General features: G+C 47.9%; 1 protein-coding gene across 1 annotated transcript; it reads left to right on the top strand.

Annotated features, from left to right (window-relative positions):
- The first annotated feature begins 1,571 nt into the window (after nt 1-1,571).
- CHUK (component of inhibitor of nuclear factor kappa B kinase complex) lies at nt 1,572-17,015 on the top strand. Its single transcript, XM_039347641.1, has 21 exons — nt 1,572-2,027; nt 2,185-2,279; nt 2,818-2,932; nt 3,508-3,577; nt 4,084-4,172; nt 5,111-5,200; nt 5,301-5,425; nt 6,191-6,298; nt 6,679-6,814; nt 7,220-7,414; nt 7,942-8,044; nt 8,428-8,551; nt 8,944-9,095; nt 9,672-9,733; nt 10,810-10,919; nt 11,740-11,789; nt 12,599-12,695; nt 13,818-13,965; nt 14,895-15,028; nt 15,488-15,587; nt 16,130-17,015. The coding sequence occupies exons 1-21, from the start codon at nt 1,587-1,589 to the stop codon at nt 16,154-16,156; spliced, it is 2,571 nt and encodes an 856-aa protein (XP_039203575.1). The 5' UTR covers nt 1,572-1,586; the 3' UTR covers nt 16,157-17,015.
- The last annotated feature ends 63 nt before the right edge of the window (nt 17,016-17,078 follow it).

Below are 17,078 nucleotides of genomic sequence, written 5' to 3'. Positions count from 1 at the left end.
CCAAAGACCTATATATATATATATATATTTACATTGCCCCCAACAATCTGAGTCCTCATTTTACCTACTCCAGAAGGATGGAAGGTTGAGTCAACCTTGAGCCGGTGAGATTTGAACCACTGACTTGCTGAACACAGTCGGCTAAAGTGGCCTGCAGTACTGCACTCTAACTGCTGCGCCTGGAGGCTAAAACATAGGAAGAATTGGGTTGCAGGAATTGGGTATATCTAGTGAAAAGAAGGACCAAGGATGACATGGCAGCAATCTTCCAGAATTTGAGGGGCTGCCACAAAAAATAGGGGGATCACCCTGTTCTCCAAAGCGCCTGAGGGCAGGACAAGAAGCAACGGATGGAAACTAATCAAGGAAAGAAGCAACCTAGAAATGAGAAATTTCCTGACTGTGAGGACAATCAACCAGTGGAATAGAAGTTGCCTCCAGAAGTTGTGGGTGCTGCATCACTGGAGGTTTTCAAGAAGAGCCTGGAGAGCTACTTATCTGAAATAGTGTAGGGTTTCTGCTTGAGCAGGGGGTTGGACTAGAAGACCTCCAAGGCCCCTTCCAGCTCTATTCTCCATAAGTGATGAGTAGAATATGCAAACAACGAGTGACGTAGAGTTTGTTTCCACCTCAACTCTGGTTTAATTAACAGCTGGCTTTTCAAGAGTTATGAGGCAAGTAGCAAAAGGCAACCCTTTATGGCTGCCCACTCAAGTTCAGTGACTATAGACGGCTTAACAAAAAATGATGCACTTCCTGGCCTTTCCCCAAGTAGAAATAAAATGTAAAGATCAAGTGTTTGGCTTTGGGCCTTAACACGCAAGCATGCCTCGCTGAAAGAAAAAGGACCCAGAGCTGCCGGAATAACGGGGGGGGGGGGAAGCAACGTCAACAGACAAAAAGGGAAAATTGAAGCGCTTGATAAATGGACTAAAGCGGAGGATCCAGGAGGCCGCCAGATGGCGCTATTCCACCACGGTTAAAAGAAGACTCCGCCGAAGCTCATCCCAAGGGATCGAGGGTGGATTCCCAATCTGGGCTACGCGTGAAAACTTTTTTTAAAAAGCCCCACACGGTTCCTGAGTTTATTCAGAAGATCGAAAAGCAGAATTTGCACAGCGAGGGGAAAAAGCCCGGAAGGCTCTTTGCCTTCATTCCTCGCCCGCACTTTGGGAGACGGCCGGGGTCTCCACCGACCGCCCTCCGCTTCTGCCCCGGAGTCTCGGGCGGTTCCTTCCACTCCGCCGGGCTGCTCGGGGAGGCGGGCCGCGGCACGGGCGCTCAGTCGCACCGGGGGCGCCCAGACGGCCGCCCGTAAAGCCCCCTCCGGGAAGGAAACGCGCGCGGGACGGCCTGGGGGGGGGAGGGTCGGGCACGGAGCGCTCCTTCCCACGGCAACCCCCGGCACGACCTCCAGCGCTGGACCCCTCGGGGCGGCGGGCAAGCGGGGAGGCGCCCTCGGCCAAGGGAGGAGGGGAGCCCGGACGGCCAGCGGGCTTCTCCAGTCTCGCCCCGGGTTCCGGGCTGCGCATCCCCCGCGCGGAGGGCGCTCCTCGCTCTTGCCCGGGCGCCTGGCGCAGTTCGGGATGGGGCGCTGGGAGCCCAGAGTCCGTCTGGCTTCGGCGACTGGCGGGGGCTCCACCGGCGCTGGGAGAGGCGCCTCGGACGGGCTCTCGGGGGGGGGGGGAGCCGCGTATGCGCCAGGCAGGCGGGCCCTGCAGGCGGGGCGGGAGCTTCTCTGCCGGAGAGGGGAACGGTCCCCTCCGCCGCTGCCCAGGGAGGCTCCGGGAGAGCCCCCTCCGGGGCCGGGCCGCGTCCCTCTCCGCCCGGCCCCGGAAGAGGCGGAGCGGCGTCGGCGTCCCGGGCGCGGGGCCTCCTGGGCCGGGGCGGGCATGGAGCGGCTGCCGGCGGGCGCGGCGGTGGCGCTGCGGGGCGGCTCGCCGGGGGCCACCGGCTGCGGGCCCTGGGAGATGCGCGAGCGGCTGGGCAGCGGCGGCTTCGGCACCGTCTCCCTCTACCAGCACCGGGTGGGCGCCGCGGGCAGGGCGCCCCTCCGCCTCCCGGGAAGGGCGGGGCGGCTGGGGGGGGGAGGCGGGCGGTGTCCCGGGTCCGCCCCGGCCGGCTTTAACGCTGCGCCCTCCGGCGCTTCCTTCCCCTCTTCTGCCCCGTCCGCCCCGTCTGCAGGAGTCCGGCGCCCGGATGGCGGTGAAGGCCTGCCGCCTGGAGCTGAGCGCCCAGCAGCAGGAGCGCTGGCGCCATGAGCTGCAGATCCTGCACGGGTCCGTCCGGGGCTGGGGGGGAGGGCAGCGGGTCCCCTTCCCCAGCCGGATGCCCCGCAGACCTGGGCCCTTCGGGGGTCCCGCCTGCGCTGCACCTGGCCCGAACCAAGCAGGCGGTGGGGGCCGGGCTCCTTCTGTCCCCCCTTGGAGACTCCGGATGTTAGTCTGATCCTGACCGTTGTTTGTTTGCATCCCGCCTTTATTATCTTTACTAATAACTGACCCGCCCAGCCCTCCTTCCTCCTCCTCCTCTCCGCACCCTGCGAGGCGGGTGAGGCTGGGAAGGAGGGGCTAGCCCAAAGCCACCCAGCCAGACCTTAGGACTAAGGCAGGACTAGAACTCACCACCTCCCAGTTCCTATCCGGGCGCCTCCACCACCATCCCCAGCCACCACCACCCCTTTGCCCTGCTTCATGGGCTGCCTCCTGCTTTCCTGCCTGGGCTCGGAGGCCTCCCGGGAGCCTTTGCGGGCTCTCTAGCAGGAGGAGCCCCTTCTCCAAGGCCCCTCTCAGGCTCCCCTTCCCTTCCTCTCCGCAGCTTGGATCACCCGAATGTGGTGAAGGCCCTGGACCTGCCGGAGGAGCTGGACTTCCTGGTGAACGCCGTGCCCCTCTTGGCCATGGAGTACTGCTCCAGAGGAGACCTCAGGAAGGCAAGGCCCCTTTCCCTCCCCCTCCCAGGGCGGCAGGCTGCTGGATCCACCTGGGCTGCTCGCCTCCCGCTCGGGCTGCTACCTGCAGAAACCCAGGAGGGACCCCCCCCCTCAACCCCACTCGGAGGCTACCGGAGCCCCCTTCCCACATGAGGACGTCCGGAGGGTGTCCCCACCAATTTGCCCCTGACAGAAGGGAGCCAAACTCCTTCGGTTCTCTCCACGGCCTCTAAAACGTAGAAGCAGATAAAACTGCACTCGGCTTCCACTCTTCCGGGGCTTCAGGCAATCCCTCCTTTGAGGTCGGTTACCAATTTTGGGACCCGGATGTTGAGCTGCAGAGCCAAACTCCGATGGCACCGGGGGTCTCCCCCTCTTTTGTGCTTGGCCTTGTAATTGTTCATTATTTCACTCCCTTGACGGTCAGCCCTCATTTTCTTGGCACAAATAGGGGCTGCGTTCTCCAACACAGAGCTTGCTAGTGATGTGTTTTGTCCTTTGAGCTCTGTGTATGTTGGTTATTAAATAGAAGAGTCGTTCTAACCTTCCTATTATTGCCACGGTTACTCTTTTAGCTGCTGAATGCGCCTGAAAACTGCTGCGGTCTTAAGGAAAGCCAGATCCTTTCTGTGCTGAGTGACATTGGTATGTCAGCTGTCCTTTCCCACCATGAAGTGATTTAAAAGTGTTTTGTTTCCCAGTCTCGTTATTGTGCCTCAGAGTTCATTTAAAAAGCCCACCAGTTCTGAATACGTATAAATAATTAATCTTTATTTGTTTAGAGCAGGGGTAGGCAACCTTGGCTCTTTTGTGACTCGTGGACTTCAACTTCCAGAATTCCTGAGCCAGCATGAGGGAACTGTGGCTCCCTCATGACTCGTGGACTTCAACTCCCAGAATTCCTGAGCCAGCCTGGCTCAGCTTGGAAACCTCTCCCTTCCCCCTCAGCGTGGCTGGCTCAGGAATTCTGGGAGTTGAAGTCCACGAGTCTTAAAAGAGCCAAGGTGGCCTACCCCTGGTTTAGACCACAGGAGGGCTTTGGGACAGAGCTTAGAGCATATTCTGGATTTTCCACTGTTGTCAAAAGCCGAATCAGAAAGTGTCTCAATTTTTTTTTCTAAATGTGTGCATTTTTTCCCCATAATTTCCAGGATCTGGCATCCAGTATTTACATGAAAACAGAATAATTCATAGAGATCTTAAACCAGAAAATATTGTCCTTCAGGAGGAAGCCGGAAAGGTAAGTGAAACACTCCGGGCGTTGCAACAATGAGCTTAGAAGGCTGCGGTTGTCGGTTTCTTCGTCAAACTGTTCCACGAAACGGGCCACGGAAAGGGGAATCGTATCCCTCAGCAGGCTCCCCCCTGCCCTGCCCTGCTCCCTCCCCACCTCTGCTGGGCCAGGCCCTGCTAGGAGGAGGCCCCCGAGGGGGTCGGAGGAGCCAGGCCCTCCTGCCTTTTGGGCCGGGCCTCCCTCGCCTTCTCCGCCCGCAGGTCCTTTCCTCCTGCTCTTTTGAACCACAAGGTGCCCTTGACTTTGGCCCAGTCACCAGGAGGCCCTGAGTTCTAGTCCTGCCCTAGGCACAAAAGGTGGGTGACTTTGGGCACTCCCTCTCTCTCTCCCTCAGCCCGGCCCACCTCACAAGGTTGTCGTTGTGGGGAAAATAGCTGGAGGAGGGAATATTAGGTATGTTTATTGTTATACCCACAGTAAAGGTGGAATATAAATAAATCAAGGTCCACCGGTGATGGCTTGAGGAGCTGGTTCTCCAACCTCAGAACAACATCTAAAGCAGTGATTCTCAACCTTTCTAATGCCGCGACCCCATAATACAGTTCCCCATGTTATGGTGACCCCCAACCACTTATACACCACCAGGTGCCAGGGGTGTGGCCAAAGAAAAGGGGGAAAAAATGGCGGACAGCCTTGTTTGGCGACCCCGTGAAATGGTCGTTCGCCCCCAAATGGGGTCCCGACCCACAGGTGGAGAACCACTGGTCTAAAGGGACATTTCAGCTGCCGGCTCCTTCCTTCCCATCCAATCAAAGCAGAGGCTCTCCCCGTCTCTCTCCCCCGTTTCAGAGGCTCAGCTAGGGGGGAAAAATGGAGAGAAACACCCATTTCTCAGTGAAGCAGCTCAGGTGAAAAAACGACTTGCCGTGTGATTTCATTGCCAGGTAATCTACAAGATCATAGACCTCGGATACGCCAAGGATCTGGATCAAGGAAGCTTATGCACGTCTTTCGTGGGGACCTTGCAGTACCTGGTGAGATTTGAGCACAGATTGCCCTCGTTCTTCTCTCTCTCTCTCCGGGGGGGGGGCTCTGTCAATGATGCTTCTCCCCATTTCTGCTGTTTTGTTTTAGGCCCCTGAACTCTTTGACAACAGCCCTTACTCCATGACGGTGGACTTCTGGAGCTTTGGGACGCTGATCTTCGAGTGCATTACGGGCTTCAGGCCCTTCCTGCACAACCAGCAGCCTTTCATCTGGTGCGTTTCTCTGGCTCAGTTGGGGGAGGGGGCAGGGCGGACACGGCCGGCACGTTTCACCTTTGCCAAAGAGCTGCTGGTTTCTCTGCACCCCCAGGGACACCCAGGCAGCCTCAGGAGAGGCAGCAGGGAAGGAGATTCGGTTCTTTCTCCCCCAGTGTGGATCCAGGAAGAGCTTTTTTAGGGGAATCCCAAGCTGAGCATGGCTCTTTTGGGGAGGGGGAACCATCCATAAGCAAGGGGTCTTCTGGAGGTTACCCATCCTGCTAGAGGCATCATAGGCTCTGAGATACCAACTGTTTTTCCTTATTTATGTGTCTGTGTGTACATGTCTGTCTCTGTGTGTACGTATGTATATGTATATATGTTAAATTTGGATTGCCAGCAAAGAGTTAAAGGGAGACTAGTATAGCTATTTCGAAATGATTTGTTGCAGTAGCGGAGGCTAGATTGGGACTGATAAGGGCAAAAGCTTCCTTCCCATATTTGGGTAGACAGGGTGTTTCAAAAAAAACAAAAACCACTTAATATATATATGTGTGTATATGTGTATATGTGTGTGTGTATATATATATTGTGTACATATATATATATATATATATATATATATATATATATATATATATATGTATACCACACACGTACATATACATAGACACACACACATGGGGAGAGAATGCGAGAGAGAGAATATATGTGGGCTCAGCTGCTTAATTTATTACTTTCTAGTCCTTGATGTCCACCTTCCTTGCTCTTTTCCCGTAGGCATGAAAAAATCAAGAAGAAAGACCCCAAATGCATTTTTGCATGGGAAGAGATGACTGGGGAAGTTAGATTTAGCGCTTATTTGCCAACTCCAAACAGCTTGTGCAGGTAACATTCATTCTCTCTTTTCTCCTTAATTAATAGAATTCCTTCCTGCATTAAATCCTCCCTCCCTCCCTCCGTTCCTTCCTTCCTCATGGAAGAACCAACTCCTCCAAATCCTTTGAATCACCAACAGGTCAGGGGCTATTCCACTTTCATGGGGGGGAATGCCTCATTCCAGAAGGCAGAGCCACAGAGGGAGTCCCCGTAGATGCCCTTGTTTAATCAAAGCCAGCGCTGGGGCACACCAGTCCTGGCGGATCAAAAGCTCCCAAGGCAGATGTTGTGAGGGACTGGCAGCCCTTCAAGTAGCCAGGCCACGTGTGAGGCAGGATGGTGGTGGCCCATCCGATGGGCTGATGCTCTTATTTCGTTTTATGGCTTAGTACGATTGTAGAAACCATGGAGCACTGGCTTCAGCTGATGCTGACTTGGGATCCACAGCAAAGAGGAGGCGGGATAGATCCCAACACAAACGGCTACAGATGTTTTCAAGTAATGGAACAATTGTTAAGTCTGAAGGTAAGGGGCCACGTTACAAACTTCAGTCAAAAAGATTGATTACGATTACAATCGTTTTATAAGCTTTCATTTGCTTCTTTTATTGAATCTCCAAATATTCAGAGCTGGTGACATCAGGACAAAATAGTCACCCTTTCTCCAAGGAAGGAAATTAATTAAAACCCAGTACACTTTTATTTTTGAAATAACACTAACATGATTAGAAATTTGGGCAAGAAACTAGTTGTTACAAAAAAAAAATCCCTACTGCTTCGATCATACTGTAGCTTTTATTTTATTTTATTTTATTTTGAGCATCTTAAACCTGTCTCCTAAATTCACGGGGGCTGGTAAAAAAAATTTCAAAAATAAACCGCTTTCAAATATTGAGTATTTTGCTCTTTCTTTGTGGCGTTTTGTTTTCAGATCGTCCACATCCTAAACATGACGTCTGCCAAGATCCTTAGTTACGCTCTGCAGCCAGAGGAAAGCCTTCATTCCCTGCAAGTTCGAATTGAATCTGACACTGGAATAAGCTCAGGAAACCAGGAGCTTCTCCTTGAAATGGGGAGCTGCCTGGACCCCCGGAAGCCGGCCTCTCAGTGTGTCATCGAGGGCGTAGTAAGATTTCTTCTCAAATCCTGTTAAAGGGGGTCTGCTAGGGGCACATCCTTGATAGGACCGTTCCTGGCAGCCAGGCAGAACGTGAGGATTTATGTCACACCAGTTTCCATAACGGTCCAATTTGTGGGGATGGCTTGCTCCCACTTATTTTTATTCCCTGTGAGGCTTTCCATAACTAGCTCTGGTAAAATGCATCGTTTTCTTCCATTAAATTCCATTTTTGCAAGGCTACGAAAGGCTGCAAAGTTTTGACAGAATAAGTTAGTGTTTGCAAGGCGGAGGCATCTTAGCACCTCTAAGTGCTTGTTAATCCTTCAAATAAATCGCCTACATCAGAAGTAGCTTCTTCCAGCTCCTTTTTTTAAGACTTGTAAATTTTTCACTCCGTGAGTGTGTATGTATCATATATATGTATGAGTTTATTCATCTATTCTCGCATGCTATTACTGCTTATCTGGATTATTGGTACTTTCTCACGGTTTGCAAGGAAATGTTTTGATTTGATAATTTCTCCTCTTTGCCAGAAAGGCTGGGATAGCTACATGGTATATTTATTTGATAAAAGCAAAACTACATATGAAGGCCCTTTCGCTTCTAGGACGCTTTCTGATTCTGTAAATTATATTGGTAAGTTTGTCTCAGTTTAGTAATAATTGTTATTCTAAGATTCAGCGACAGCATATTTAGGAAAAATATTCTGCAATCATCTTTGAGACCTTATTAAAATATCAAAGTATAAAAAACACTAGCACTAAATCAGTCAGAAGAATGTACAAGCTTCTGCTCCTGACCCATTCATCGTTTTCTTTGAATTTGTAAACAATCGTGTGCAAATTGTAAATATTGAATTGCAAAAATACATCATGTTCAACTCAGTAATAAGCAGGGATTGTGTCAGCTTTGGTTGCATCACAAATATTTTTAAATTCAGTGTCTCCCTCCCTTCCCTTCTTCTAACTTCCCGTTCTTAGTATACTAATAAGGATAATAAGGCCATTATCTTCTCTCAGTCAAGGACAGCAAAATTCAGCTGCCCATTTTCCAGCTTCGGAAGATCTGGGCTGAAGCCGTGCACTACGTCATTGGCCTGAAGGAAGACTACAGCCGCCTCTTCCAGGGCCAGAGAGCTGCCATGTGAGTCCCAGCTGCCCCTGAGGAAGCCCAGCGGTTGGGAGGGGCTCGGACGAATCCGACCAGCAGCCCTTCTGCTGTTTCCTGTGGCCCCCAGGGGTAGGAAGGGGTATCCATTGGGAGTCCCAAATAGCCATAGCTCTTGGGCTTATATACCGCTTCAAGTGTTCTACAGAGTCAGCCTGTTGCCCCCAACAATCTGGTTCCTCATTTTACCGACCTCGGAAGGACGGAAGGCTGAGTTAACCTGGTCAGGATCGAACTCCTGGCTGTGGGCAGAGTTAGCCAGCAATGCTGCACTCTAACCCCTGCGCCACCAGCGCTCTCTATCCATGTATGTTTATATGTAGTTATGACAGAGATTAATGCAAACTTCTCTCTGTCCCAATTTCCAGGTTGAGTCTTCTGAGGTACAACACCAATTTAACCAACAGGAAAAACAACATGATCTCAGCATCACAGCAGTTGAAAGCCAAACTGAATTTCTTCCAGCAAAGTATCCACCTGGACCTGGAACGTTACAGTGACCAAATGACCTACGGAATCTGTAAGCCTTTGGGCCGGTGATGGCCCCAACGTGCTGGTTAACTTTTGGGGGAGCCACCGCTCAACCTCATTCCCCCCCCCCCATCTCTCTCTCTCTCTCTCTCTCTCTCACACACACACACACACACACACACACACACACACACACGGAGGGAGGGGGGAGGGAGGGAGGGAGAGAGCGCACGAGCGCTTCTCTGGTGCTGGCCATCCACATTATTGGGATCAAACAGGATCTTATAGCTGAAACTGTTTGTCAGTCAGTTCATCTTCTTAACCATCTACATCCTATAACTTTCCTAAATCCAGAAATCCAGATCCTTGTTTCCTACCTCTTTCTTGTCTGAAATGTACAAAATATGTTAAAATAGCTAAAATCTAATCAAAGGGATGAAGGAATCCAGGCTGAATAACAGCATATCAGTGAATATAAGTTGTTGATGGTGGAGCCTTTATTGGCCATTTGCAAAATTCATCAGTATTGCTACTTCTGTTGGAAGCATTGTTTGTTTCACAACAAGCGTTGCTCATTTTCCGAGAAAATGGTGTCTTTAAATTAACTCCAGTGTATTTCTTTAAGCCTCAGAGAAAATGTTAAAGGCTTGGAAAGACATGGAAGAAAAAGCTTCGTTGTGCGAAAAGGTATGGGTCAAAAGCAGAATGTATTCTTTTAAACCTATTGTTTTTATTGTTCTTGTCCCCGTGACCCTTATTAAAATGAATCTTTATTTTTGAGATAGTACCTTATCCACGTACAGATTTAATCAAAATTAAATAATTAAAAATGAAGATAAGAAAGTGATCAAAACCTTTTCATTATCCAAAGAAGAAGGCATTGCTTTAAATCCAAATTTATTGTTACTGTTATGTATTTTTTAATTCTGAGACAGCAGCTCACGAATAGGGAAAGAACAGGAAGCTAATAAAAATTAAGCATCCCTTTCTCGTTCTGCGTTTCATTATCACTCATCTGGCACTATCCTCAAATAAAGCTGCCCTTTAGAGTGTGCTCAGCCATGGGGAACATTCTCCCACCATCGTCTCTCTGATCAAAATGGCATTTAGAAGCACGCTGCCCCGAACTCAGAAATAACCCTCAGTCTGTGAAGAAGACCTTCTGTTTTTCCAAGGTCTCTTAAATTGAGAACATTCAGATCTTTTCCATTTTTACTGTTTATTATTCAAAATATAGGCTATCTAGCCCTAGACCAGGGGTAGGCAACCTTGGCTCTTTTATGACTCGTGGACTTCAACTCCCAGAATTCCTGAGCCAGCATGGCTCAGCTTGGAAACCTCTCCCTTTCCCCTCAGCCTGGCTGGCTCAGGAATTCTGGGAGTTGAAGTCCACCAGTCATAAAAGAGCCAAGGTTGCCTAGCCTTGCCCTAGGCGCTACTTGGTGTGTATATTTCTCTACCTTAGCAATGGTTAAGACCTGTGGACTTCAACTCCCAGAATTCCCCAGCCCGGAATCCTGGGAGTTGAAGTCCATTCATCTTAAAGTTGCCAAGGTTGAGAAAGGCCGCTGCAGGGCATCTCCAGCCAGGGACCAGCCAGGCTCCATGGGAAACCCCGGCGAAGGAGGCGCCACGTGGCAAATCCTTTTCTGCTGCCCGACGGGAAGAGGCATCCAGTTGGATGATTATATTCAGGGTGGAAGAAAGATCCCAACGTTGCCTTCAGTCTATCAGAGAGAGGGACTTTTATTTCCCCTGTGCAGGTGGCAGATATCGGCTCCCTGGATGAACAGATCATGGCGCTGCACACCGAAATTGTGGAGCTGCAGAGAAGCCTCCACGTGCGACGTCAGAACGACGTCATGGAAAATCTGTAAGAAAACAAACTTTCCTCAGTGCGCAGTAGGAGGCTTTTATTATTATCCTATGAAGCATCGTTAATGGCACCCTAGCTAATAAGCCTTGCCTCTGCCCAAAAACGTTATAAATAAATGGAGCTGTAGACCTAAAATTTCTGTCTCTTGATTTGGCCAGGGTCACCCACAGATACTGCCCCCATAATCCCCTGCCTCTCATGCGGATGCACTCCCGTGTCGCCAGCCTTCTCTGCTTGATTCCACAAATTAGGTCATCAGTCACGAGTTACAACTGTGACGGGCAGGCTCCATTAGAATCGTAACTCAAGGACTACCTGTATTTTTTTTTAAAGTATACAGTATTTATATTTTTAACACAATTCTTAAATTAGAAGTGGAACTCTGTGCCCACGTGTTCCTTTTTCGTTGAGTTGCAACATTAAAATTTACCATGGTACTTACTAAGTGGCCCACCAAGTTGGTCTGAGTGGAAAGCTTGCCTGAGTTGAGCGTGCTAAACGTTTACAAACAAAACATCATTCAGCCTTAAGAGCATCAATTGTGGTTTTGCTGCTGCTTCTCCTTGTGCACAAGTGTTCCTGGACAACGATAAAGAGCTTCAAGATCTTCCCCTTAAGATCTACCAGATTAAATATCCCGCCATTTTATTGAGGGTAAACACTTTGACGCTCCCACTCTTACTAACAGAAGTTGATCGTTTGTTGTGTTTGCATTTCTAAACCTCATGAACACCACCACCACCACCACCCCGGCCTTTACGAATGAGCGCTAACCCCAGAGGAGTTTATGTCTGTCTCTCTCTTTCTCTCCCCACAGGGAGCAGAGAGCAATAGAACTCTACAAGCAACTGAAGTCGAGGCCTCCAGGTAGGGCAGAGTCCCAGGGAAGCTGCAGCCGGCATGGAAGGGATGAGGGGTATTAAGTAGAAACGTGGCCAAGGGCCCTGGATGGATGGGCTCAGCAGACTTGGGAACACAAAAGATTTGGTGCACCTCTTAAAAACAAGATGACATTGCTGGATCCTCTGCCTCTTTTTTTCGCTTTTTGTCTTTCTTTACTGGTTTTCTAAGTTTGTAATGGTCATTTCTAGCTGTTCCTGCTTTGAGGGTGAAAATTTAGAATATAGAGGCTGTTCCTACGGTGATGCTGCTGACCCCTATCTAGTCAGATACTTCATCATTCCCTTAAATGGAGCTTTAGCAGTCTCTGGAGCACTTTGGGTTGAGGAAATGTTGAAAGATACGACATTGGAAGTCTTGTTCGATGACTACAAAATTTTATAGTCATATTTACCAGAATTTCTGATGTATCTAACAGTTACAAATATGTTATTCTTGTTATTAAGACTAATTTAGAATAGGAATAGGAATAGAATAGAATAGAATAGAATAGAATAGAATAGAATAGAATAGAATAGAATAGAATAGAATAGAATAGAATAGAAACTGGAGGGGACCTTAGAGGTCTTCTAATCCAGCCCCCCACTCAAGCAGGAGAACCAATATGATCTCAGACAAGTGACTGTCCAGTCTCTTCTTAAAACCCTCCAGTGATGGAGCGCCCACGATTTAAAGCGTATGACTTTTCTAAACGGCATCTTTTGAGGTAAAATTTGGATCGCCCGTGCTTTTTTTACATGGAGGAAGTTTCCCATTGGGAGAGATCTGTCTTTCAGACCACGTCTACAGCGACAGCACAGAGATGGTGAGGATCATTGTCCAGACGGTTCAGAGTCAAGACTGGGTCCTCAAGGAGCTCTTCAGGCATCTGAGGTAATCGGCCGTAATCACACCTAGGATCCCCCACAACTCTCCTTTCCCACTCCTGTTCAGTGCCCAGGGAGCAGGGTGACCATGATCCAACGAAGGTCACTTGGACTTTGGTGCCTCTTCTCTGTCAATCTGCTTCACCTTTTGCCTTTCTTCTCCATTAAAAAGATACTAAAAATGTGATCCTCACCCTTTCCAGTTGTATTTCTAGTTGATCAAAGCTTGTTCAAAGTTTCAAAATATACTTCCTTAAGTTGATCTGCTGTTTCTTGTGAAAGACAGAAACAAGCCTTCTTGGAAAAGTCTGGCTCTGAAACCCCAATGGACAATCCAGGGGCCAAAATTGGCTCTGGAGAATGCAGGAGCCGTAGTGTGTCCTCTCAGAGAATTGGTGAAAAACATCATTGGTATATTTTCCATTTGATTGCCAAAAGGGAGAAACATTGCTGGAAATGATAGACTGAATTTATTAAAGTGTGCAATTTCATTCAATTCACAGTATATTAACTGTCTTTGTTACTAATTTTTAGCTTAATTTTAATAATGATTTTAGGTTCTTAATGTGGTTTATTTATTTATTACTAGTTAATGAATTTTAGAAAACTATCGCTTGCAACTTATTTTAATTCCTGATTTACTTAGCTGAATTATTTATTTGTCTTTTATTCTTTTTTTATGTGTTCTCTTGTATTTGTTCATACACTTTCTTTAAAATGTTCAATAAAGGGGAAAAAAGCAAACAAGCACTGAGACAGAGGGCCACTGAAGTCATGAAGTGCCAAAGCACTTTCTCCCCCCCCCCAGGTGCTTAATGTCTCTTCAAGAGAGCAGCAGTAAATGTTACTGTTTCTCTGAGGGAAACCGAGTCTGAGAAAGTGTTTTATTGAAAAGGTGGCTAAGCACCGAGCCAAAACATTTGTGTGAAAACAATGGAAAAAGAAGGGGATTGAAAGGAGATAGCCAGAGAAATTACGGTGTCTGTTCCCTGGCTGATAACGGAGGTCGCATCGTCCCTAGAAATATTCCTGAATTTGTCCTTGATTTGCCCTGGATGCCCTCGTACCACCGCTGAGGAAAAGGATCATTGCTCGTCTTCTCACGCTCTCTTTTCTTTTTGAACCACAGCAAATTGCTGGGCTGCAAACAGAAAATCATCGACTTGCTTCCCAAGATTGATGTGGCTCTGAACAGCATCAAGGAAGCTGACAACTCAGTCATGCAAATGCAGGGGAAACGGCAGAGGGAGATCTGGCATTTGCTGAAAATCGCTTGCGTAAGGATTGGGATTCCCGCCGGGGAATCAACCAGGCCGTGTTGATGAATATTTCATACAGCCTGTCGACGTTACATTATAAACCAGCATTGTAATTTGTGTACCGGTTTGCCGACGTCACCAACATATAAGCAGAATTTGGTACAAATACTACTTGTGCGGAGAGACATTCTGACAAGTGTGTCTGTTTCCAAAGCCTGTCAGAAATATTTGGCTAACTTCCTCCCTAGAATTCAGAGCTTCGTTGCGTACCATCCAGAAAAGCCGAGTGCAGATTTGGGCAGCACAGGACATGTGAGGGCCACTTTTAAGGCCCCATTTTATATCCCTAAATTAGGCAGGGCCAAGATGTTTCGGCACAAAAGCTCACATCTCAAAATTCGGGTGCCGCTGATTCTGACGACATTCAGATGTCACCAGCCACACTCTTGTTGTTGGTCACTCTGCACCATCTGCTGAGTATCAACCATGAGGGGGTTTGTGCCGTCCTGACCACCTCATTTCCCACAGCTGTTTTAAGGCCTGAGGGCCAGACCTCGGCCACCAGATTGGCCGTAAGACAGAGCTGACCCCGCAGTCTTTAATCCCAGTCAGTTCATTCAACCTTCGAATGCAGCCTTACACAATTTTTCATTCTTGAGTGGCTAGAAGAGGGAAATGGGGCACCATTGATGCCCCCGATGGGGAAAAAGTTCCTCAGTGTCGGGATGTTGCTCTCCAGAGTGCAACGAATACCAAACGAAGGCGGAGCTCGGTCACCTGGACCGGTTTTTCTGCTGGCACCGCAAACCGTGTTCCTCCTGACCCCCATTTACAGCATCCCCCAATCCGGGTCATTGAGAATAAACGCAGCGGCCTTGCAGGATGCGAATCCTCCGCTAAAGGCAGCAGGCATTTCTGTCCTAAACGCCGCCTCCTTTTCCTTGCAGACTCAAACTTCTGCTCGATCGGCCAGCTCCAGCGTGGAGGGTCCCGTCCCGTCCTCGGTGCCTGCCTGGCTCTCCCAAGCTGCTACGGCAACCATGTTGCAGCCTTTGCCTTTTGCAGAAGCCTCTAGAAACACGTAAGAGGCGGGGAAGGCGGCCCTTCCTTCCTGCTTGAAGCCCCCGGCCTCAGGGCTGGCCATTGGCACCCCTGCCAGGGAATGCCCTACGTTAATTAAACGAACAGCTTAGTGAAGAGGGCAATATACCAGTGTTTAACGGTGTGAAAAAGCCATATGCCCTGAATGCACAGTTAGTAGAATAAAGCGTATCTCTATGATGTGAAACTGAAGTTTAAAGGAGAAAAGAATGCTTGAAAATAGGGTCACAACTTAAAAGATTATAATTGCGGGCTTAATTAAGGACTAATTTTAATTCATATCGCAAAATATCTTTTCATCCTCCAAAAAGAAATACCTGGAATTGTGACTGCTTAAGAAAAGGAAGCTCCTGATTTTAATTTGTGTATTTAAATAGTTTCCTTCCTTGTTAGCAGTACTTGGGATAGACGGCAGCCATTTTTGTTCTTTTCCTGGCAGGTTGAATTTTGCACATTTGTTAGAAGAAAATCTAAGCTATCTTGACAGTTTTAGCGCCGTTATACAAGAAGCAAGACACGGCCAAAATAGCAGCATGACGGTGAGTCGAAGCTTCCCTTTGACAGGCGTACTTGCAATAAATAATTCATTTATTAAGAAGAAAAGACAGCCTGGAAAGTGGGTTATTCACTAATTCAGCAAGAGAAACTCATCTACAAATATCCAAGCGGAAACTTTGCATGGGCATTTTTAGAGGGGGGGAGGGGAAAAATAAAGTTGGGGTGATTTTGGGCAGGTTTTTTCCCCCCGTTTCATCCTACTAACTACAAGTGGGGTGGATAATTGATGCATCACTTGATCCTATGTGAAAAATTCTCCACTAGTTTCCTCAAAGGAATTTTGAGGGACTTGGAAGGAATTTTGGAAACACACCAGCTCCGTGAGATGCCAGCAGTGGGACAAACACAATTAACTTTATTTGGTATTTTAAGTGACCTCTTTTGTACAAGAGAATTGTAGAACAGTTAAGAAAACACAGAGATTGTTCCTCAATTAAGAGTTTGGATTTTTGCCCATTTTATGTTGATTACTGCATAACAACACCGAGAGCACTTCGGATTATTGCCCTGTTTTCTTTTGCAGAGCCTCGACTGGAGTTGGCTGAATTAGCGCGTCCGATGTTGCACATCCACATTTGCAAAAATGGGCCTTTTAACCTAAAATACCTCTTTCTTTTTAATGAAAGAAGGACCCAGATCGAAGATCTTGCGTCTTTATCTAGTTCTGGAGGTTGTGGAAAAGTGGCCTTGCTTCTCCCTCTAAAGGAGGGGTGTCAAACTGCCGGTCCGCGGGCCGGTTGCATCACACGGAGGCCACTCCTGCCCCAGTTCTAGCAGTGTAAAAAAACTTGCGATGTATCGCGACATGTCACCTGACGCAGTGAGTTTGACAGCCGTGCTCTAAAGCACCACAGACAGAAGGCCTTCAATCGTAGGATCTGTGTTGCATTTTAATTAAATACCCCCCAAAAGATCACGTAGTATGGAAAACTAAAGAAATGTGCTGAGGCAGAAATAATGGCAAATGTAAAATAAATTATCTGTTATATATTGTATTCATAAAAGAGAATATATGTAGCTCAGGGTTGAATTATGAAGTCTTTGGTGCTCTCCGAGTTTGGTTGTTTTCTTGCAGACCTTTCATGACCCAACTAGGCAATATCCTCAGTGATGCATTGATGATGTTACCTAGTTTGGTCATGAAACATCTGCAGGAAAACAACCAAACTCGGAGAGCACCAAGGACTCCGTGTGGTTTATTACGCACCTTCTGAGCCGTTCTCTTTTCTATGGTTCTTACAGAAATTATTCATAGTATATTTCTAATGAACAACATTGGGAGTAATTTTATAATATATTAAGCATTTGATTGTTTTTTTTTGTTTTTACTTTGAAAATATCAGATACATACCTTCCACTTAAAAACAATAGCTTACAAATGTCACAAATAAAATAATCTCAACAAGTAAGAAAGTCTTTTATGTTTTTTGTTAGAAAATTAGAAGGGGTTTCAAACCGTCTGTGAATAAAGG

The sequence above is a fragment of the Crotalus tigris genome, unplaced genomic scaffold, assembly GCF_016545835.1.
Source record: "Crotalus tigris isolate CLP2741 ecotype Arizona unplaced genomic scaffold, ASM1654583v1 scf7180000018097.2503214, whole genome shotgun sequence".
NCBI lineage: Eukaryota > Metazoa > Chordata > Lepidosauria > Squamata > Viperidae > Crotalus > Crotalus tigris.
Note: the sequence above shows the minus strand (reverse complement) of the source record. Positions and strands in the feature narration are given on the sequence as shown.

Bases quoted from the DNA above. Each gene is read 5' to 3' on its own strand.
- CHUK (XM_039347641.1), top strand. From the start codon at position 1,587: ATGGGGCGCTGGGAGCCCAGAGTCCGTCTGGCTTCGGCGACTGGCGGG. The intron at 7,415-7,941 runs GTAAGATTTCTT...CCTCTTTGCCAG, and splicing joins AGTGTGTCATCGAGGGCGTA to AAAGGCTGGGATAGCTACAT. The intron at 15,588-16,129 runs GTGAGTCGAAGC...TTTCTTTTGCAG, and splicing joins GCCAAAATAGCAGCATGACG to AGCCTCGACTGGAGTTGGCT.